The sequence below is a fragment of the Lepidothrix coronata genome, unplaced genomic scaffold (genome assembly GCF_001604755.1).
Source record: "Lepidothrix coronata isolate B3197 unplaced genomic scaffold, Lepidothrix_coronata-1.0 Scaffold18, whole genome shotgun sequence".
Classification (NCBI taxonomy): domain Eukaryota; kingdom Metazoa; phylum Chordata; class Aves; order Passeriformes; family Pipridae; genus Lepidothrix; species Lepidothrix coronata.
The window spans coordinates 1,516,971-1,538,912 of NW_016690198.1; the positions used below are offsets into that span (position 1 = coordinate 1,516,971).

Sequence of the window (21,942 nt, forward strand, 5' to 3'; positions counted from 1 at the left end):
GCAGATGCAACAGTGATCAGGGAGAAACAGGACAGTGCTCTGAGGTTCCTGGCAGCACGCACCCTTAGGACATGGGTGTCTCCCTTGCTGGCAGTGTCACTGCCTGATGGAACACACCTGGATCATGCCACCCATGGACAGCAAGACAAGCAGAGAAAGAACCTGCCCAACTCATTTGGTCACTGCATCTGACCTACTTTGGGTTCTGTACACCCAACTCCATATTAAGTCTCCAACAAAATGCCTTGAGTTAAGGACAAAAATACTTCTCTTTTAAGAAAAAGGAGCTGACCTGGAAATGCAGGTGATGCCAAGCTGAGGCTCTGATCCTGTGTTTATTTATGAGCTTTGGACTGATTTCTTTATGCTTTGAGTTTCTTTTTCTAATAGGAAATGGGAAACTGCCTGATTTTATACAACATTTCTCCATCATAAGCTCTGACATGAGAAATTTATGTCACTGTCTGAAAATAATTTTTTGTTATACTTAACATTCTTTTTCATAGGAGACATTTCCCATCCTGCTTCTTACAGTGATCAGACAATGTGCAGTTGTACCCAGGACTATTTAAATCATTTGAAGGGATATAAGAGTACTAAATATGTGTGACAGAGCTCTATATAACTTCAACTTGTCAGCACGTCTTACTCCTACAGAAACCCCACTTGCTAGCACAGTATATAGAGATACTAGTAAGCATGCAGTGCAAGATATGCTATATTTTTCTTGCTGTTCCATTCTAATACTATGTGTTGAAACAGTTGCTGTGCAAAAAATTTTGAATTTCAAAACTGTTAAGTTGAACAATTTCCATTTCCACTACAAAGTCTTCTGTAGATGAATGTACATTTGGGAAAAAGAACACTTTCACATTCAAATTAAAGCATAGAACTGTTAAAGATCAAAGTAGCTCTAACCATTTAGATTACTTTTTGGTGAAACTAGAAAATTAACATGTGAAGAAAAGAATGCAAGTGATGTGCAAATTACATTATAGAGTATCTTAGAAAATATTATTTTTATAACTGAATCAAACTGACAGGGAAAGGAAGACTTGTTACTTGGATTTTTCAGAGAACTTACTGTTGGATAGCAAGCAAAATATAAATACTAAAGTAATAAATGCAATTACAGCAAGTTTTTAGTCAGCAGGGACCATTGTTAGGACTTGTTTTACAAGCATTTAACATTTTCATAATAATCTGAAAGAGAAGGTTCATAGCATGCTAATTAAATGAAGAGATAATTCTAAATTGAAAGAAGTCACAAAGCATCAGTGAAGACTGAGACATAATGTAATAGGATTGAAAAGGTTAGAAAAATAAGAAAGAGAAAATGAGATTCAAACTTGGAAATGTGCAGTCAATTATATCTTAATAAAAACTGGAGAGAAGTGAGTTTGAAACAAGCTAAGCATTAACACCAAAGGAGTAATTGAACGGGATATTGCTTGACATGAGATGCAGAAGCTGCAAAGACTACTTTTGCTCTGGGCTGCCTGTGAAGAAGTCTGTCCCTTGGAGAGCTTGCAGCAACTTTTAGAAGCTCAAGGATGAAAGGAATCCCACACATTCATTTATAAGGGAAAAATTAGGATGGTTGCACTCAAGATCAGGCAAGTGACAAGTGAGGTTGTGCTTAAAAATATATATATATATATATATGTATATATATATGTGTATTTGAAGAATTTAAAGACCAGAAGAAAACTAAGACTGGAAATTAATCAGAAAATAATCAGTGCAGAAAAAACCCAACAAGATCTGGGGTATTCAGTGTTTTAGTGTATCACAAAGCATGATGGTACAAAGAAACTTCTATCAGGCACAAGAATCAATGCAGTATAGCTTTTATGCCTCCTATATATTCTCTACGATTTCTTCTAACAGTTAAGGCATAACTTCTATTTAGAATGAGTTGAGTTTATTCCAGATCTTACTGGAGTAAGATACAATTCTGCAGTGAAATTTAAGAACACTATAATATGAAATCAATGCATCCCATTGCTTAAAGTTTTCCTGCTTTGACTGCAAGACTCAGTTTTACAGATGGTCCAACAATCCGCTGTAGCATTGAGGCACTTTTTGTTTGTTTTTAAGCACTGAAAATATCACTTGCCTGTGCACTAATCCCAGTATTTTATAGTATATCTCTTCTATTTTTTCAGTTGTGTCAGCTGATTTGTTATACTACAGTACCTCTCACTGTCACACTTATCCGTCTGCTGTAGGTGCCACAAATGACAGGCAGCAGTACATGGGTAAAATCCTAGCAATTTAGGAGCCCCAGTTTCAATTTCAAAAGGAAAAGAGATAAATCCCAGAGCATCTGAATTTTGCTGTCAGCTCAGAGACAGGCTCTTTCCTATCTCCTGCTTTATGTGCTTGAGAAGGTGAGCACTGGTTAGATAACACACAAGATGAAAGACTGGAAAATGTGGAGTTGGTTTAGGGCTCGAAGAGCAAAAAAACTGGTGAAAATTTAAGAATGGTAAGTTATTTCTAAGAGAACCAGCAAGAGATAAAATTTAAATGATTCTCTAAAACTTCATGAGTGAAAAGAACTCATTGCCTTCAGTGGGATCCCTTAGCCACTAAGGATATATTCTCTATTTGGGCTCATTTCTGTAACTGAGCACAAACCATAATCCATGGACTATCAGAACTGTCACATTTCTAGACCTCCTCTGAGTCTCTGGAAACATTTCCCTTTGGTATGGGGGATGAAGGGAAACAGCTCTTAAGGATGGTTTAAATTGCCTCTCAGCTGGTTTGCAGTACTGTGATCCTCTGTTGCAGGACTGAGGTGTGCACAAGCCACATGTAAGTAATATTCATACAACCACAAAAGCTGAGAGGGAAGTTGGTGTAGACATTCCTCGCTAATTCTATGCTATCGGTGTAGGACTTTACTGGACAGTCCTAGGCCAAATGTGATAGTAAAACATGTCCTAATAAACAGAGTGGCAGAAAAACATAACTTTCTAGTGCACAATTTGCAACTAAAGCACACAATGTGTTATATATCCTCCTGCACATGAGCATGCATGGGCAGAAAACATACTACAGATTCTAACTGCAACTTCATTTTTTTATCAGACAGTAACTACTGTATACATCATTACTGCAATCTATATTGAGTGGAGGCCACATCTCTAGGGTTCTCAGTAGGTCTGAGTACACACCTAAATTTACAGATGTAGGTGTACATCCATGAGGCAGCAAGGTCAGGCCAAAACTACAGAGGGATTTTATGATGTGAAAATAATTAGGTTGTTAAGAGTGCTCTTGAATACGATTTTTTTTTCCTTCTTCTTCTTTCTTTTTAATTAAATTCCATTAACAAATTGTTACCCTTTGATTATATTCTCAACCACAACTGATGCAGCATATTTCACTTGTTGTGGTACCTAATTAGGATGCCAATCTTCTTTCATGTTATTTCTTTATAATAGAAGCAGTTCCTCCAATGGTTTTGGAGAAGTACAGCTAGAAGCATTAGATGAACAGAAATCCTCCTTAGAGAAGAATCACGGTTAGCTGTTGTCTTTCAAACAGTCTCATCTCACAGAGAGGTCTCTTTGCCACTTTTCAAAGATGAAATCAAGAGACAGGTTCTCCAAGGCGTTCAGGCAGAGCAGGAATATCCAAGCAACTACATTCAGAGTCTGTGCACTTCACAAATTCAGTGAACGTGGTCTGCATTGACATCCATGCACTAGAAGTAGCAAGCTGGTATTTTTCACAGTAAATATCCCAGAATTAGCTGCCATGGGGATTCTGGGTGTTGACAAGAATACAGATGGTTGGCTGAAGAGATCACTTAACCCTGCTAGTAATGAGCTCATTTGAAACAAGCTCCCCACTCCTAATTATCACTTGGTTATGATTGATTCGTCACCTGCTTTGATGCTTCTATTTCATAAACAGAACATGAAGTACTGGGTTTAAGAAACTGCATATTTTGCAGATTTTGGTAAAGACAGAGCTGTCTTAATATTATGTCAATTAGTGCCAGACTGATTTTCTTTGCTTTACTCTCTGTATGTGTGTGCACATACACGCACATGTGAACATGTAATTATTGTGTACCTGTGTATGGAATGGCTATATAACATTTCAATAAAGACAGCACTGGAGCTTAGCTTATATGTACACATTGCACTACAGGAACAGGAATTTTTCTTACCTATTTCACTCATGGATATCCCTGGTGCTAATTGCCCGTTGTTGAAAGAGCTGTAGGTAAACAAGTTTGGTACAGAGGTGAGGTCATAGAGAGGTTCCTGCTTTATCTGTTTGATTCCAGTCATGTCTAATCCAGACTGGTCTGGGGAGGGCTGGGCAGAATCCACATTATAATAACCCTCAGACTTCGGCAGATCGATGACATGCCCATTTGAGTAGGTGCTGCCAGTTTCGTTATTCAGGTTGTTCAAGCCATTGCTGATGCCGTTGCTGTAAACCCTGGCGAGGGCTTCTGCCTCACCACTTTGCTGCTGCCGCTGTTCCTGTAGTCGCTGCTGGTGCTTCTGCACTTCAGCGTACAAGCTATCCCTCTGCTTTTTGGACATTCTTCCAAATTTCACAGCTGAAAAGCAAAGCACGATTTCACAGCTGAAAAGCAAAGCACAAGTTTTTCTTGATTGCCCTCAACCCCCTCACTTTTATATTTACTTTCAGGGTTAATTTTGCCGTGGAAACATCTTTTTCTGTGGAAATGAGAAAGGATGCAAAGCTTTACACCATATGCGTCTCATAAAGGAAACAGTATTAAGTGCTTGAACTTACAAACTGACGACTCTTATTTGACAGGAGGCCCTCAGTCAAGCAACTTACATCCCACTGAGAATGTTAAAAAGACTATGCATCCTTTTATATCTTTGTGTTCACCGAACAACAACCTAGAGCTGTATGAATTTACAGTATGTAGATTCATATCCTATGTGATTTATTAACTTTTCACAAACCTTTAAACAGTACACTACTAAGATTAGTACTCTGTATGAAAACGAGCCTTAAAGCCTTATTATCACATCCTTGGAATGGGGTGTTATCTTCACACTTTAAAAAGAATAATCTTACAGGTTAGAGTTAGAACTTAGAGGAAAATAACAAAATAACAGAATGTTATCTTTTCCACAGAGGAAATCTTATGGATTTACACAATCAATTTACATAATGTCAGTGCACAAATCATGTACTCCTTCTGATGAGAAAGGGAGGAAAACATCAGAGGACAAACCACTTTCCCCAGAAACAGGGTTCATTAACTGAGATTGAAATTTTCAAAAATGACAGGCTGACTGCTACGGAACAGAAGGAGTAAAGACACAGCCTGCATATACAGTAGATCATAGCTGACTATCTTTCCACTCACTCCCCACCACACCATGTCTCTATAAATTCTGATATTCTACTGGGCTAGATCTTGGGATCTTAGAGCAGAGGTAGTTGTTCATTGTGCTCTAAAACAAATAAGGGACACATTCAGCAGAATTAGTCAGAACACAGGTAAAAGGACATTGCTCCAAAACCACACATTTCTACTTATTATGAGGTGTATTTTCACACTATGTATTTCCAGTCCATCTCAAAATGGGATCAATTCAGAATCCCCACATTTACTAGCACAGGATGGCTAATAGCACAGGACTTTCTTTTAGCTCTCAAGAGGAGTTTGAGCCGACACACGGATAAATGTGAAATTCTTCAATCAGGAAAAAGAAAAGCATAATATGAAAATAAAGTGACAGAACAAAAAGATGGAAGCCTTTTCCCTTTCTTTTCACTTTTTTGTTACACCAAGAGGGTGTAAAATTGCTTCTTATTGCCAACTTCAGTTTACCTGCAGTCCTTCACTGAGGCTGCAAGCTTCCTCACATGAACTCAGCCTGCTCCTGCAATCAGTCCGTGGTGCATTGCATATCCTTATGAACATATACAGTGACTGTATTTTGAATAATGCAATTGTGTATTTTCTTCAAATTTAGGGCCTTGGTAATGAAAACAAATACCCACTGTTTATCCTGATTATATATTCATTAATTGGATTCTCCAGCTGCTGTCAATTAGCATCCTGCCTTTGCACGATAAAAATGAATCTATTACATGTCTGAGAGGTTAAAATCACATTCAGTTTTTCTGTTAAAAAATTCATACACCCTATTTTAAATTTGCAAGAGCTATTAATATTGTTAATTTTAAACATTCTTACATAAACTATGAGAGAATAAAGCTAAGCTTTTGGACGAATCACTCGCTTTGTCTGTATGCAGTGATCCCCAGATTACTCTTGGGAAGACAGTGCTGTCTGTCACACTAAAATGCCCTTGTGATACCTTAAATCACTGGAAGATAATACTTCTAGGAGGAAATCATGTGCTGTTAAATTACTGAAATGTTACTACTTTAATTACTGTGAAGAATTAGGAGCTAAGGTGTCAAGTAAATTGGATGCTAAGACCAAAAAGAATTAATGGATTAAAGGCCAGACTGCTTGGCTCCTCCCAGATTTGTGAGACTGGAGAGCAAGTCATTTCAGTGAGACTTGAGATACATTGTGGTAAAAGAAGACCTACTACGGTCCAAATTTAAAACAAGTTTATAATCTGTGGACCATCTAAAGAAATAGCTCTTTAGACAATTTCTCCATCAGTGACTGGTAATTTCAAAATACATATTTTGTGTAAACTTTTTAAGATAGAAAACTGCTTCCAGGCAAATGAAATTATTATAACTCGCCTTCAAAAAAAGAGAATATTTTCTTCTTATATTTTCTGACTATTTAAAACATGCCTGTAAACTGGAAACCCCCTGCATGAGGAGTGGTGGCTGGGGGAAGTAAATTGTGGGCAGTCTTGCCAAAGCCTCCCACTACCGGCAGTTTTGTTGTGATGCACATTCTCAGATGCAATCTTGGCTTATCACACCACAGCTTGGAAGGTGGACCAGAGCTCTTCAAGGACCATAGGATCCTGAGATGGGATACACTGTTGAGCTTTCCTCTGGCAAAGGGTCCATTTTCAGTGCCTAATTAGGAAATGTTTCCTTTATAGACCCAGACAGGGACAGGAGGCAGTGTGCAGGTAAAAGAAAGGTTGGGTTTTTTTCCACTCCAAAATATTTGGTTAAGTGCTCTGAATAAAACAAACAGAAAGCTCTAATGCTATCAAGGTGTAAATTTCTGTTTAACTGCCTAGTTACTGGCACAGACCCTTAGAGATCTCAAGGAAAGGTATGCTTTCACACAACAATATTTAATGTCAAAAAAATGTTAATGTTTAATATAATGCTTAATATAAACCCACCTCTCCAGAGTTGACCTATCTGTGCTTTGTGTTTTTTACCAAAATCACATATTTCACTTCTGATTCCTTCTGTTTCAAACTAATACTGCTCTCTATTTTGTGATTTCCCCACCCTTTCCATGAAATTAGCCTCTTTTGTTAACAAAATGGAAAAGATCATCTCACAGTGCATGCACTACAAAGCAAGAAGCTGCTCCTCTCTCTTTTTGCAGAAATCTACAGGGAATTTAAATAAGTCAGAAGTGAAGAAGAGTTTCAAAGGGCTTAGGTATGAAGCACAAATTTTACTCCTTACCATCTCGAGACATTCCCAGGGCAAGGCATTTCTGCAGTCGGCAGTGTTGGCAACGATTTCTGTTGGTTCTGTCAATTAAACAGTTTCTCTGTCTTGGGCAGGAGTAGGATGCATTGTTCTGCTGACTCCTCCTAAAGAATCCCTTGGGTGCAAGGAGAGATCAACTATTACCATGAGCATATATGTGAGTGTGCGCACACATACACCCACAGACACACACATACACACACACACACAGAACCATGCAAATGGCTACAATAAATTTATTTAGTGTAATGCTACTCATGCTGTGGCTTTGCAGGTATGGTGGCCTTGCACAGTGAAATTAAATAACATTTACTTATAAGGACAATTTTGCTTATTCTGTAAAGAATGTAATTCTACTTTGTTAAAACTCAAACAATAATGTTACAAAATGCATTTTTATTGTGCAATATTGATCATGTATTATCTAACACTTGCTCCTAATAGAGGAAAAACTTGTCAGCATTTGTAAAGAGATGAATTAAATGTACTTGTTTTGACTATTTTCTTCCTTTAATGAAGAAACTGGTAATAACTGTCACTGGGTACAAACAGCACTAGAAGCTGAAGTCTGCTCTTCAGTTTAACCTGGCAAGTGTTGATCTAATCTGGAGGGGCTATACCCTTCAAGAATGAAAAGTAATTCAAATTCAAGCTTCACAAAAGCACTAGGATATAATGACTGTATCAAGTAAAGACAACACACAAAGGAGAAAGTAACACCTTTAGATACTATCATGAGAAAGTAACGACACTTTCCATTTCAATAGAATATAGCATTATCCATTTTATCTTTGAAAAAATGTGTACTCTATCTCCTAGAAGGTTTTTCTGGCTAGTTGTGGGTTATTTGGCTAGAGATCTGAGGGCTAGAGGGAAAGCATATATACCGAAGTCCTTACGAGCTCCTAGCTGCTAGGAGGTGTGCCACAAGCTGTGCTAAGGCACTGTTATGGTAGAATGGACATGAAATAGCAGAGGTGACAAGAGGAATGAAACCAGGGGGTGAGGATAAACAAAAATAAATAAATCTATTTAAAAATAAAGAAATAATAAAAAAATAAAGGTCAGGAGGAGCTGTTACATCCGGAGAGAAAAAAACAAAGAGAAGTTCCTTGATAAGTTTTACACCTTTAGATGCAAACAGTTGCAGGATGTGTGGTGGGAAAGCCGAAGGACAGCCTAGCCACTGCAGGAGACTATGAGGAGTAAAAGAGCAGTAATATCATTACTGGAGTTACACCAGACATTGGAAGTGATACCAAAGTGGTTGTGTCTTTCTGGGCTGGTTTGCAAACACCACTGAATGGAGCCAGAAAGCAACTGCTGACTTTGTTTACCAGAAAAAACCAGTGTATCTCTGCACAGACTGATGGATGGTAATACTGAGCAATGGAATGAGAGTAGAGAGGTCAGGGCTTAATTCACTTGCTAACGGTTATATCAGAATTCTCATTCAAGTCCTGGCGAACCAAATGAGTGTGTTGTAGGGTGTCAGTAACAACAGGCGACAGGCACTGTGTTCCACCAAGGACACTGGCAGCACTAGTTCTTGAAGTCAAGCATACGGAAGTTCATTTGAACTGGCCCAAGCTTGTTTTATCAGTGATTATAGTATATGTAAAATCTAATTAAATTTTATGATTTGCACTTTTGAGAACATGGATGTCCTCTAGAGGAACTCTCAGAAAAATTCTGGTGTCAACTTCTCTGGTCTTGGCTGACCAAAACTTTCCTGAAATTGTGGAGGTGCATTTAATTTAAGGCTAAATGGATGCTAATAGCAGATATTTTTACTCTCTTTGTTGAACTTCACAGACAATTTTGGTTTTGACTTGGGAAGTGTATTCTGCTTCAACCATTTAGACTTTAGCAGCATCTATGTCAATATGGATTTGAGAGAACAAATTAAATAAATTATGTTATAAAACCCCTCACAACCATTTAGCATTGACTGTGCCTTATTCTGCAGTGCTTTTTGTTCCCATTAATGTTGATCTCATCTCAGAAGAATCTGTTTGTTTCTTCTTTGCCCCTCTTAGGAAAAAAGGACCACATTATGTATCAAGGGTTACATAATAAAATTAATTTACAGCAGATAATTCATTTTTCTGAGGAGAATTTTGTTCCCTTTTTCTCCAGTATAAGATCTAAATGTTCTCTTATAAAGTAGAGATAATCCTTTCATTTCATTTTCATGGAATCTTTATATAGCATTGGCTACATTTACTTAGAATAATTTCATTTTGCATGAAAAAAGAGGCAGCTCACTATTGAGGAGCTAAAGAGTTAAAGACAGATTTCCCAATGTTCCCAACACTGACAACAAGTCTTTCTGCATCGTGAACAAATCACTTCATCCACCACCCACAGTCAGCCTGAGAAAGGAAATGGCCATGTGAACTGCTTTCTAAATCATGACAAAAGAATGGTAGCAAGTACTTTGCTCAGGGGGATAGGCAGAAGAGAGGGTAAAAGGCTTCTCAGCAAAGAAGAAGCCACAGAAACAGATGGGATGGAAACTTATCTTCAGGTTTTACCATTTCAGTAGGATATTGGCACAGATGCAATTTTCCTCACCAGGTCCAGCAGGTTATTCAGCATATGTAGGCATGTACACAGAACAACAGTAATATTTACAATGATCCTTAAGCACTTATAATATGGATTTGCAGCACCATAGCTAATGTAGGGACACAGAGTTTAAGGATTTTCTGTTCCTTGAAATTTGTAGCACCACCACTGGCAGTGTAGTTCTTGGATGCCGTGTCCTGAAATGCTGCAGCTATCGGGTGCCTGGCTCAATGTGTGTGCATGCTTCTGGAGTGATTCTAGCCTATTTCTTCCACATAAGACCTCCATTCTTAATTATTTCAGATTTCTAACATGTTCAGACAAAAGGAGCCAGAAATGACCAGTTACTAGTACGTGGGCTGAATGAATAGTTTTTTAAATGCTGAGCATTTAAATGAAGAGCAGAGCTGCACTTCCTGAAACAGTGCTTACCTTAACAGGGAGCTCTGACAGTCTGAGATGGCTCCCAGTGGAACCAATCTGAAAACTGACATCTTCTTTTCACACAGGCTCACAAAACAAGATTAGACTAATTGATCTGATACTGCAAAACTGGCACAAAACCAGTAGGGTTAAAACTGTCATAAGTGGAAGAGAAGCTCTTTATCTCAGTAAGCATTCTACTCACAGAGCTGACTTGTATCATCTCCTCTTGAGGCACACACAAGGGCCAACATTAACCCTAATTACTTCTACAGAAGACTATACCCCTAACTGTTCTGTGGGCACTGAGGGCTGAGAGATATTCCTTTTCTGCTTGAAACAATTTTCTTCTGTAGATTTGGGCCAGCTCTGTATTATCAGATCAATTAGTTTAATCCTGTTTCATGTTATCATAATAAGAAGATGCTTATTTCTAGTCTAGTGTCACAATAAGACAGTGACACACTGCAAATTGTTCTCCTTACAAGTGTTAATGTTCCTGAAAGAAATCTGAACTTTACTAGTTTATTGCTTCTCAATGTGTTGGCATTAAAATATGTCTTTTGCAAATGGGTGCACCCAAATTTTCAGATTTTTCAGATGTTCTAAAATTTTGTAAAGCATTAAGTAAGTACAGACTTGAGATTTCACTCTACAAGTAGGCTCTCATTTTCAAGTGGCCCAGTTTGTGTGCTTCCACATAGAAGCAATCAGAGATGCTGCCTCTCTATCTTTGCAATTTCATATTTACAATCAAAACTGAAATACTAACATGTAGTATGGAATTCTGGTTTTCCACGAATAATAATATAATCCCTCAGAAAACAAAATCACAGAGTATTTTTAAAGTCAAAAATTGAAGCCTTTTTTCTCTTGGCTTGTGGTCTGATTTGTGGTATTTGATCTAGTGCCTGAGATAATACATTAATATGACTAAGCAGCATGGAACAGTTTTATGCGTCCCCACACTTTTTTTTTCTAAATCTCCAACTCCCAGCAATTGCCCTGCACTGAAGCCTATGCAGGAGAAGACAAAGGATCCTTTTACACTGCTCATACTGTAAGGCATTGTAACCTTTGGGGATTGCAATTTGGTCTGCAAAGAATGCAAAGGGGATAAACCAGGACCAAATTCACACCTGTAAGCTCTTAAGATGTTGATGGGAAATAATGTGCCAACTTTAATGCTACATGGGTTGTATAGGAAACAAGATAAGAAATCCATCTCTCAAGCTGATTTCAGTTAGAACAGGTGTGACTTGCAGTTGCCAGCCTTGGTATCAGCACTTACACTGCATCAGATGCAGTTAATTCAAGTTTCAAACAAGGAGGCAGCTCTTAAGTCTACTTGATAAAAAAGAAAGCATCTAACGAAACTAGGCATGAAATGCATCTCTATCAGCAGCAGGCTTTACAGTCTTTGGCACCACTGGCTTGAAAGCATGTAAGAGTGTATTATTGTACAGAGACGCCTGAGGCTAATGCAGATGCTGATGAGTATGCTGTTTTAAAATCTCATACCTTGCAGCCTTCACATGTGATGACTCCATAGTGTATTCCAGAGGATTTATCACCACAGATTTTGCATGGTATCACTTCAATTTGTGCTGAAAAAGAAAACAAGACAAATATTTTGAGTACATAACTCCATTTCTTTTTCTCTCAAATGAAAATCTTGAAAATTAGAGCTAGAGAGCAGATTACCAGGTCAACCCCTAACAATATAGAACTGCTTTGTATTTTATGTGTATTTCTGAATGTTTTGGTGTGGCAAATTTTAAATGCTTCATGTTACGTAGTTTCTGCCATATCCCACAAAACTTCAAAAGTTTAAGATGTCTCACAATTAGTAAGTTTTTCCTAATTTTCGCTTTTTAAAAAATTCTTTTACTAGTTAATTTCATAATCATTTTTGCTAATGACAGTCATTAGACATCCTGAATAATAATCTAGATTGTCTTTTCTTACACATTTCCATTTTGATAAGGTAGAATTACATGGTATATTTTGATGCATTTTTCAAAAAAGTAAGAGGTAATGAAATTTTCACATCCTTCAGATTATGGCTTCAAGACATAAAGATACTAATACCACTGTCAGAGATGGTAGTAAGGTAAACTGCACAACGTGAATGCTAGCAGGCCCTCTATTTTGGAAAGTCAAGCAACTATTCCCTTGGAACAGCATATCCCAAAAGAACCCAGGGAGAAAGACTTTCATGGATGGCTAAAGAGACTTTAGTTCACCATCATGAGCTCAGTTTCCTGAGATGCTGTTTCTTATCAAGTACACGGCAAGGCTTAGGCAAGGAAACCACTTTTCAAACTGTTCCTAATCCCATATAGAGGGAACTCCTTACAGTGAAGCATCTCTAGTTCTTTGGAAATGTTGCCAGGTTGATTCTGCTCAAAAATTCTTATCCCCACTGAGATAATAAAAATATTTAAACATGTGCCTCCAGGCACTGATGTTTTGAGAGCTAGTTGGGTAACTGCTCTCAGATCTCTGCTTGAGAGTCAAGAGGAGGGAGAAAGGCTTAGCTCTGGGACCACGAGCTGCTTTATGTTGACAAGTTTCAAAGACATGTCAATATCAGAGGCAGAACTGCAGTGAGAATGTGAGGAGATCTTGAGGAAAAGACAAGACAAAACACAACAAAAAAATGAAGGTACTTTTAATGTGACTTGCATATACCACTTGTAACTCTGATGGGAACAGAGAGAGAAGAATCAATCCTGTGACAATCGTTGTATTTAGCACTGTAAGCAATCAATAATTTCATACATGACTTGCAATTATAATCTCTACCTTCATGGTAAGTATTTGTGGACCATGTGTCAAAATGCTAAGGCTCTGGCTTTCAAATAATATGTAAAAAATGCTATAGACTTGGAAGTCATCAGTTGATTCAAACACTTATTCATAAACAACCATTCTATAAATTAGTAACTAAAGGATGTCTGGGAAATTGCTACTATTGCTCACAGCAGACAGCATCTTTAGAACACAGAAAGCACTTGAGTAAGTTTGGAAAAGTATACTTTGCTACTGTCTTGAAACCATTTCTTTTTGTTCACAAAGCAGCAGAACAATCTCAGAATGTTGAGTCATTGATTTTAAAGGCCAGATAAAAAATGAAGCAGTTGTATTCCCAGAAGCCTCTTGAGATACTGTAATTAACACTGAGTGTACCATGTTTCTTTTGCAGATTTAATAATTGTCAGAGGCTACTACACCTTTTGAACATTCCATCTTTGTTTATGCAATTTTATGTTCTTTTTCTTCTTTCTTTCATGTATTACACCAACAATCAGTTTAGTGACCAATATTTCCAACTCTCTTTATAGCTATTATAAAGTAAGCAGCTTTCTTCTGAATTTCTTACATAAATAAAATGCATTGACTAAGTACCACTTCTGAATATTGCGGCAAAATAGGAATGAATGAACAATAACGGAGTCGCCACAATGATAACTTTCAACAGCACAGGAATAGAACTTATTTTCTCTGAATGTATTAAACATGAGGAAGGAATAAGTGCAAAACTACTTAGCTCCACTTTGAAGGTCTTTCCACTTGCCTTCTTCCCTATCAACTCTAATAAAATGAGTAATAATGGCTCCTGTCTCTTTTCAAGCCAAACTCAACTTGAGTCTATTAGTTCAATTTTTCAACAAGCACATTAAGATGTGAGATAAGAACCTGCAAAACCACCATCGCCCTGATGTCTAACAAAACGTTTATAATGTTTGGATACCTGCTGCATTGTGATTGCTCCCTATCACCAGCTGTAGCTTCTTTCCTCAGCACCGCAGGGTCATCTCCCTACAGTATTCATCTCTTATTTTACACTTAAGTTGAAAGTTCTTTAAGGCTGTGAACTACCTCCAGTTTTACATGACACTATACAAATTATAATGTCACAATGGAGATTGATTAATTCTATATGACCAGTAATAATAATCCACAAATGACAGGAGTACCACCTGGAACCTAATTCATTCTCTCAGGATAACAAGAAGTAGGGTGGAATTCTATCAAGGAAGCAAATACAAGGTCTTCTCACACATTTGAAATGAACACTTGGATAAGAACAAATATGTAATTAAAAACATCTTCAAACCAAGTACACTGAGATGCTTTTTCTCTCTCTCTTTTTTTTTTTTTTAACCAGCAAAAAGCTTACTCATGGTTAAAAAATTTATTATCCTAAAAGGAGGAAAATAATCAGGTTACAAAAGTTGTTATATTGGTGAAATTAGGAATGAATCTGTAACTGAAAGTGTCACTGTTAATTTTTGGAATTCCTCTTGAAAGAAAGGTAAGAGTCAACAAGGTAGCTAATGTGTCTGATGTGTATTTGGGGGGATTGTCACTCACACGTATATATTGTCTAACAGGAAAAAGCAAACCTCAAATTTTATATAATTTCTGTTTTATAGCTGAGGAACTTCAGCTGGGAGAGATATGATTATAATCTCCCAGACCTGTAGCTTTTGTTTAAGGGGGAAAAAGGACTTGAGCTTTCAATATTTAGTTCTTGATCAGAAGAGGATACTAAAGCATGATGGACGTGAACTTTGAAGAGGAAGTCCTCTGTATAATTTGTTGATCCAGGGGGGATTGCACTTGGAAATATTGAGGCTAATCAGAGAACTGACAGAGAAAAAAGACATTTGCTTCCCTCCTATCATTGTTAAGTTGGAGTTCTCAAAAAAATGCTAGATTGGCCCAGTTCACTTTCAGGTTTCCACACCTTAGTGATTTCAAAGTAAGTATATTCGGCATTTTTATTTACTTGCCAACTCTACCTTTTTTATCCTGACCTCGGTAAGACATGCTTTTTTCCTCACACATTACTGTCAATAGAAGTTTCCACTTTGAGTTAGACTGCCAGCTAGATCTTGCTATCCCCTTTGCTGCTGGATTAGATGTTCTGTGGTTTCGCAGCAAGACTTCAGGTGCTTTGTATTTAGTAACCTGAAAATATACAGCCGAGGATACTAGTTATGTTTACAGACTCTGTCATGCAGTGAGACCTATACTGTTAGTAATATCTCTGCAAGTTAATTAATGCCACATAATTAATTAGTGTGTCTGTAGACACATTTGCTGTCTACATACCCCAAATGAGCCAAATGAGCCATTAGAGTAAGCAAATATGGTGTAATTCTCCCAGGAAAGTAATGTTTTCATAAAATCTTAGCACTTTTGGACAGTGATACATTAAACTCTGACAGTGAGTCTGGACCTAGACTTCGTTAGAGCAACAAAGACTCTCTGCATGTACAGCAAAGTTGACGATTCCCAAATATGCCAGTCCTACACCTCATGAGTAAAGATGTACAAATTTCCAAGGAGAAGTTCTTGTATATCTTTATGTCTCATGGGTCAAGCATATTAGATGTGATCTGTATGTGATATGGATGTGATACTGAAAGATAAAAACTTAGAAATATGCATGATAATGTCTGTAGACTGACTAGAAGTTTTAAAATTACATGCTATATACTAGCCTTTTTGCATATCAAGAAATATGCTTATGTCTGCGCTGTAGATACATACTTTGAAGATATCTTGCATGAGCTAAAGGTAATCTCCAAATCGCTCATATTATCTGACCTTTTTGTATCTTATTGTTTCATAGTAGTTTCGGAACAAGTCTGGAAATAATGGTATGCATAGATTACCTCCCTTTACAGAGAAGGTGAAATTATAAAGAAAAAAACAAGCACAGTATAACAACCTTTTCCCATCATGATATGAACCAAAATAAGAAAAAATGCTTCATTCAAATACTGTTTCTTTCCTTTCCAAAGTGTAACTACAATGAATTAATGGAGTAGTGCTATTTAACAATTTATGAAAAGTAAAAAGTTGTTATGCTTGTGATGGTCCAAGAATATAGATGACATTTTCAGATAGATGTAATATCTTTTATTAGACCAAGGGATACGTTGTAAAAGAAATGCTTTTGGACCCCTAGCTTTTCTATCACACCTTAGATAGGAGCAAAGGACTTCAAGCTTAAAACAAGTTAAAGATAATTGCTCCAAGGTGAATTTCACTATGCTAATCAACTAGAAAAGCTGCAAGATTTGCAAGGCTGGATGATTCTCCGTGAAGAAAAGGTAGCCGTAAGCAAAAGAACCACAAGAGTCTGAAAAGCAGTGAGATAAGGATCTATTTTGGATCACAAGTATTTTTTTATTTCCTGCGGAACTGATAATTTCAATTTATTAAAACCACTTGTGAATTAACAGAAAATCTGGATTTTCATGGGATTATTACAAGACAGTGGTGGTGATGCAGTTTCCTGGACTCCAGGTAAATACTGTGCAGCTTTTTTGCCAAGAATGTCAGCGCAGCACTAAATTAAACACTGAAAGGTTAGGAACCTGCCAAAGGTGCAGAAATTGCTACCTAGCAGCTTGTTTGTTTCTTTAATTTGGATAAGGCAGAGTGGCTGAAGTGCATAAGAAGCACAAGTGTTTAAGGCTGTCCTGGACTTTTTCAGGATGGTTTACAGGTAAGGAAGACAGCAGAAGTGAAACAGAACTGCCTGTATCCTCTGCTGGGCAGTGATTACTAACACAAAGTACAGCCCACTGCCCAGATCCAAAAAGACAGAACTCGGGTTCCCTTGTCAGAAGCTACGGCTCAAATCTCAAGCCTGAAAGGCTGTGCTCAGAGAGGTCAGGAAGTGTCAAAGGATCAGTAAACTTTGACAGCTCACCTACCACTCCGCATATCTGTATAGAATTATTTTCATTGTCTCTCATAATGGAATTCTCTATATTAATCTATGAATACTTTTCCCTAGTAACTCAAATTAATGGAAGTTATGTGTGTAACCGCAAAGGATGGTGCTATAGTAAAACAAGTTATGACACATCAAAACCATGTTAGTCTGATGATTTGGGCTGAATAGATAAGTTAAATTAGAGTTATCTAATAAAAGTATCAAAGCCTTGTCTTGGGCCCCACAAAATGCTCAGAAACTTGCCTTATTCACAGGGAAAGATTATAATAAAAATTATAATAAAAAGGGAATATACAGGGAAAGTATATAATAAATGCTGTACAGTTTCTACTTCCCTCAAAAACTCAAGGTGCTGATACTACACACTTTCCCTAAAGAGATTATTATGGTAATCCCAAATATGCTACTGAAGTTATCTTATATTTGAGCTCATCAGATCCAATGTTCTGCAAATAATCTCCAGCAGCTTTAGCTAGTGTTTATGTAAGCTGGTCAGGATGGCTGAGTACTGATGACCATGTTTTTTGGCATATGCAAAGGTCTTTCCTATGAAAATTATACTTAGTATTTACCCTGCCAAAGCGTTTGTCATAATTTGAGGATGTTTCATTTCAAATGTTTTACTATATATCAGGCATTTAGCAGGACAAATTGTACTTACTCAGAGAGCTAATTTTTTTTCCCTTATGGATAAATAAACTAATGAACTTGGCAAAGGAAAAGCTTGGATATCATGATAAATATTTCCAGTCCACTTTGCCTGTTGAAGCTGGCTGAAATGGTTATAGAGTACTCTTAGTGATACTCTTATAGTACACTTAGTGGTAGCTCTTTACGTTAGATATGCACAGATTTCTGCTGTACAGTTACAAAGCCAAGCAGCACAGAGAAAGGTGTGGCAGGAACATGCTGTGAATACCTCCTGTTTTCAAGGCTGTGGGATCAACATGACCTTATCTTTCCCCTCACCCAGCCAAGAGTTACTGCTTGCTGGAGTGGGATGGAAATAAACTTAAAACTTACTTCATCTTGCAGTGGAAGGACGGTGTAGTGGTTATTCTTAGCTCCATCTGTGGCAGCATCCTCTTCTCCAACTCTTTGCTATGGGATCGGAGCTGCAGCACACTGACAATCTTTCAGTGTTTTCCTTCCACCCTACCTGCACGGTGTTGTTTGAATGTCCACAGTTTCCTGTACTCCCAGTAACACCCCAACCCAGAATTCTATGCCATGCAAAATTTTCAAGGGGAATGAGGACTGTTGCACTGTTCAGGACTCCTCACAGAGACAGCTGACATGGATGAATTTGAATATTCATGACACAATTGTCACTGAACTAAGCCTGAAGCCAGCCTCTGGAACCAGAGGCTTGAAGTATAATCCTATTTAATTCCCCTTCTACAAATGTTTATTTTCTGAGCAGCTTCTCAAGCACTTGCTACAAAGGGATGATAAAGGCTGCACCAACACCTGAGCTGGAGAGCTAAGAAACAGCAGCATCATGTGGGATGGGTGTTAATATATCCTCAGCTTTTCCCAAATATTACATCAACAGCATGACTTTTCATCATTTACTGTAGCAAGTAAATATCACAATTATTACATTTCAGGAAATCCAGTCTTGGGAGATTTCATTCCTCCAATACTGAAAATTAATCATAAAAGGTAGCCTAGCACCAACCAGTGAAGAAGTGTATACACCGAGTCACCGGGACATGTACATTTAATTACAGGAAAGATAAAAGACTTTCAGGAAGACCTACACATGGAATATCAAGCACCACAGAATGTGGACTATGAAAAAGATGTGGAAATGGCATAACAGGGGAGTACAAAGGGTTATTTTGCACATCGAGAAGGAAAATTCTTGTCAATTCCTGCTTTTTTCTCATCCTGACCCTCAACACTCCTTTTTTGTGGAATGATTCTAATTTCTGGAATTTCTATACAAATTTATTTCTCCATTACAATTAAAAATGCTTCATTATATTGTTTTCTGACTGCCTTATGCAAGATATCTTCAGAAAAATTTTAGGGGGTTTGTGCAGTCATATACTTTGATTAACAATACTTGGGTGAACCACAGGGCATGATGCAACTTAAAAACACAAAGCATTTTATATACGAATATGTAAAATATATAAATATACACTGTATATTTGCAGTACTGATAAACCACTAATTAATGCAGCTTTTAATGTTAAATGTTTTACAGCTTAAAGCTTCTTGCCAAGAGAGCTAATTGCAATGCTCAAGGAAAAGTTGAGAGGGAAGAATACATAAGCATAGTTTATATATTTATTTTTGTGAATGAACATGATTCCGTAGCAAAAGTTTTCTTAAAAATGGGAGTTGTTTTGAAATTTTTTTTTTTTTAAATTTTAAGACAGAAAATCATCAAGCTGGCTGCCAAAGGAAAAGAAAGGATAGGGAACTGTATTTCTGCTGGTACAGATTTTGGTTCTGATTTGCAGTCGGCAAATGATGAGTAATTCAACATACTCAGGTATGATTATAGCAATGATGCAAAATGAGGATCTAACTTGCATTGTCTGGAACTTTGTGTGACTGCCATCACAGTTAAAAAAAATGTTTTCAATACATTTCCCTGTATCACTTTCCTTGCAATACCTTCCCCCACACATTAGACACAATATAACTCCTAAAATGCAAAACTATAGGAGATATGGGCAACAACAAACAAACAATAATAGTGATTTCAGCCTGAAATGACTCTGAAATCTTCCTGATGTTGCCTTCTTAGAGCTTTTTGAATTTCTTCATATTTCTGATCATCACTGTGGATTTTTACTTTTGCACATTCCTATTTAAAATCTTTGCCCCATCTTTTGAAAAGCATTTAAATCAGCTGGAGATATTCTTAGATTTGCATCTGCTGCTGTCTGAAAAAAATGTCATACTTACCAACTGTCTACTTACCAATTTAATCTGCCATCTTTTTAAACACAGTAGGAAGAATTGATCTTAGTAAAACTTCAAGTGCACTTGTCTCAAATGTACACTTGGTATGGCAGATTAAATATTTCCCTTTTTATTTTTCACTGTAATGCCCCATATTGCCAATGAAGTGAAGAATAAAAATGTTTCAACTCACCAGTTGCATCAGGTTTTATTTTAGGTTGAATGTCACACATTTTGTTGTAAATAAATAAGACTTCCAGGAGCAGAAGAGTAGTCTTCCTACTAGCCTACTTATTCATAGTTACACCTGTGCTGTTGCAAAAGTGGAGTCTTAACAGACTGCATTAACAAGATTAAACGGAAGAAGTAATAAAGGCACAGACTGTTCCATTTCATTAAGGAAGGGAAGAAGAGTGCTGGAGGAACCAAGTAATGAAACAATATTTTCTTTTGATACTCTGGTAATGTGGAATGGATTTCTTATTCCAATACAATAGTTTAAAAAATAGTATTTTTCTGTAAATTCTGAAAATAAATCTCAGCTTTTCTTTGCCATCGGTTTTCATTTCAGACATAATATAAGGTATGGAGTATTAGAATAGTAGACATAAGATGTCAAATTACTAGAGATAAACCACCCATCCCCCCATCTTGCAAAATGACACCCCTACCTGCAGCTAGAGTTAAAAAGTCAATTTTGTTCCAGTGTTTTTAGATGTCATGTGACAGACCTGTCTGAATTGCCCCCACTGAACATCCATTACATTAAAGGAGTATCAATTGATTCCCAGTTGCCCTAAGTTTGTGCAGTAAGGGGGAACTTAGGGGTAAGCTATTAGTATCAATCTCTAACAGAGCTGCTCAGAGCCTGTAACTACTAATTTTTTTTCCCCCATAGGCTGCTATAATGGCTAGAATTGCATCCTGATTCATAGGTTACACTTGCAAAGGCACGTAGTGGCTGTTATGCACCAAATGCAGCACAGTTGAACACAAAGCACTGCAGGATTTACAAAAGCTTTCTGACAAAAAACAAAACAAAATAAAACAGGGCATAGGCAGAGAGCATTTCTACAAGACAGCTAATACATTAAAATGCATTGCCTCTCACTAATTCACCTTTCCCTTTTGAGTCTGTGGATTTTCTGTGCTTTGACAGAATTCCCCTCACCTCCCCATTACACATTCCCAGGTTCTTTTGCTGGAAGAGCTCTGTGAAGTTACTTCATTTTCAGGTAACCTTTCCTCACTAATCCATTTTCTTGTGTCATAACCTTTGCATAAACGACTTGTTGGAATAAGGGATTCAGATCATAACAGTTCTGTCCTGCTATCTGCATATTCATTCCCTTGGAATTCACGCCAAAGATAAAACACAGAGGACTTAACTTTCAAGATTCAATAAGCCTGTTACATACAGAAGACTGTTAATCCTACACACTATTTAAAAAAAAAGTTCAAAATTGGCATCTCAACCACTTTGCTTTGAATGCTTGCTCTAGTTAGAACAGTTGAGGAATTTTCAAACAAAAGAAACCAATGCAAGAGGAAACACTAGAGGAGAGTTCTGAAGTTTATGAAGATAAGCAGAATTATTGAAGATTAGGAAAAGTACAGAAAACAAACAAATA

General features: G+C 37.2%; 1 protein-coding gene across 2 annotated transcripts in view; it reads right to left on the minus strand.

The window, feature by feature from the left end:
* Window positions 1–21,942, minus strand: part of RORB (RAR related orphan receptor B) — a 142,106-nt gene that overhangs the window by 23,188 nt on the left and 96,976 nt on the right. For both annotated transcript variants that reach the window (XM_017807369.1, XM_017807370.1), the window contains exons 2-4: window positions 12,148–12,233; window positions 7,606–7,747; window positions 4,190–4,591 (exon numbers count right to left, since the gene is read on the minus strand). In XM_017807369.1, coding sequence (XP_017662858.1) covers window positions 4,190–4,591; window positions 7,606–7,747; window positions 12,148–12,233 — 630 coding nt within the window. The remainder of the gene's footprint in view (window positions 1–4,189; window positions 4,592–7,605; window positions 7,748–12,147; window positions 12,234–21,942) is intronic.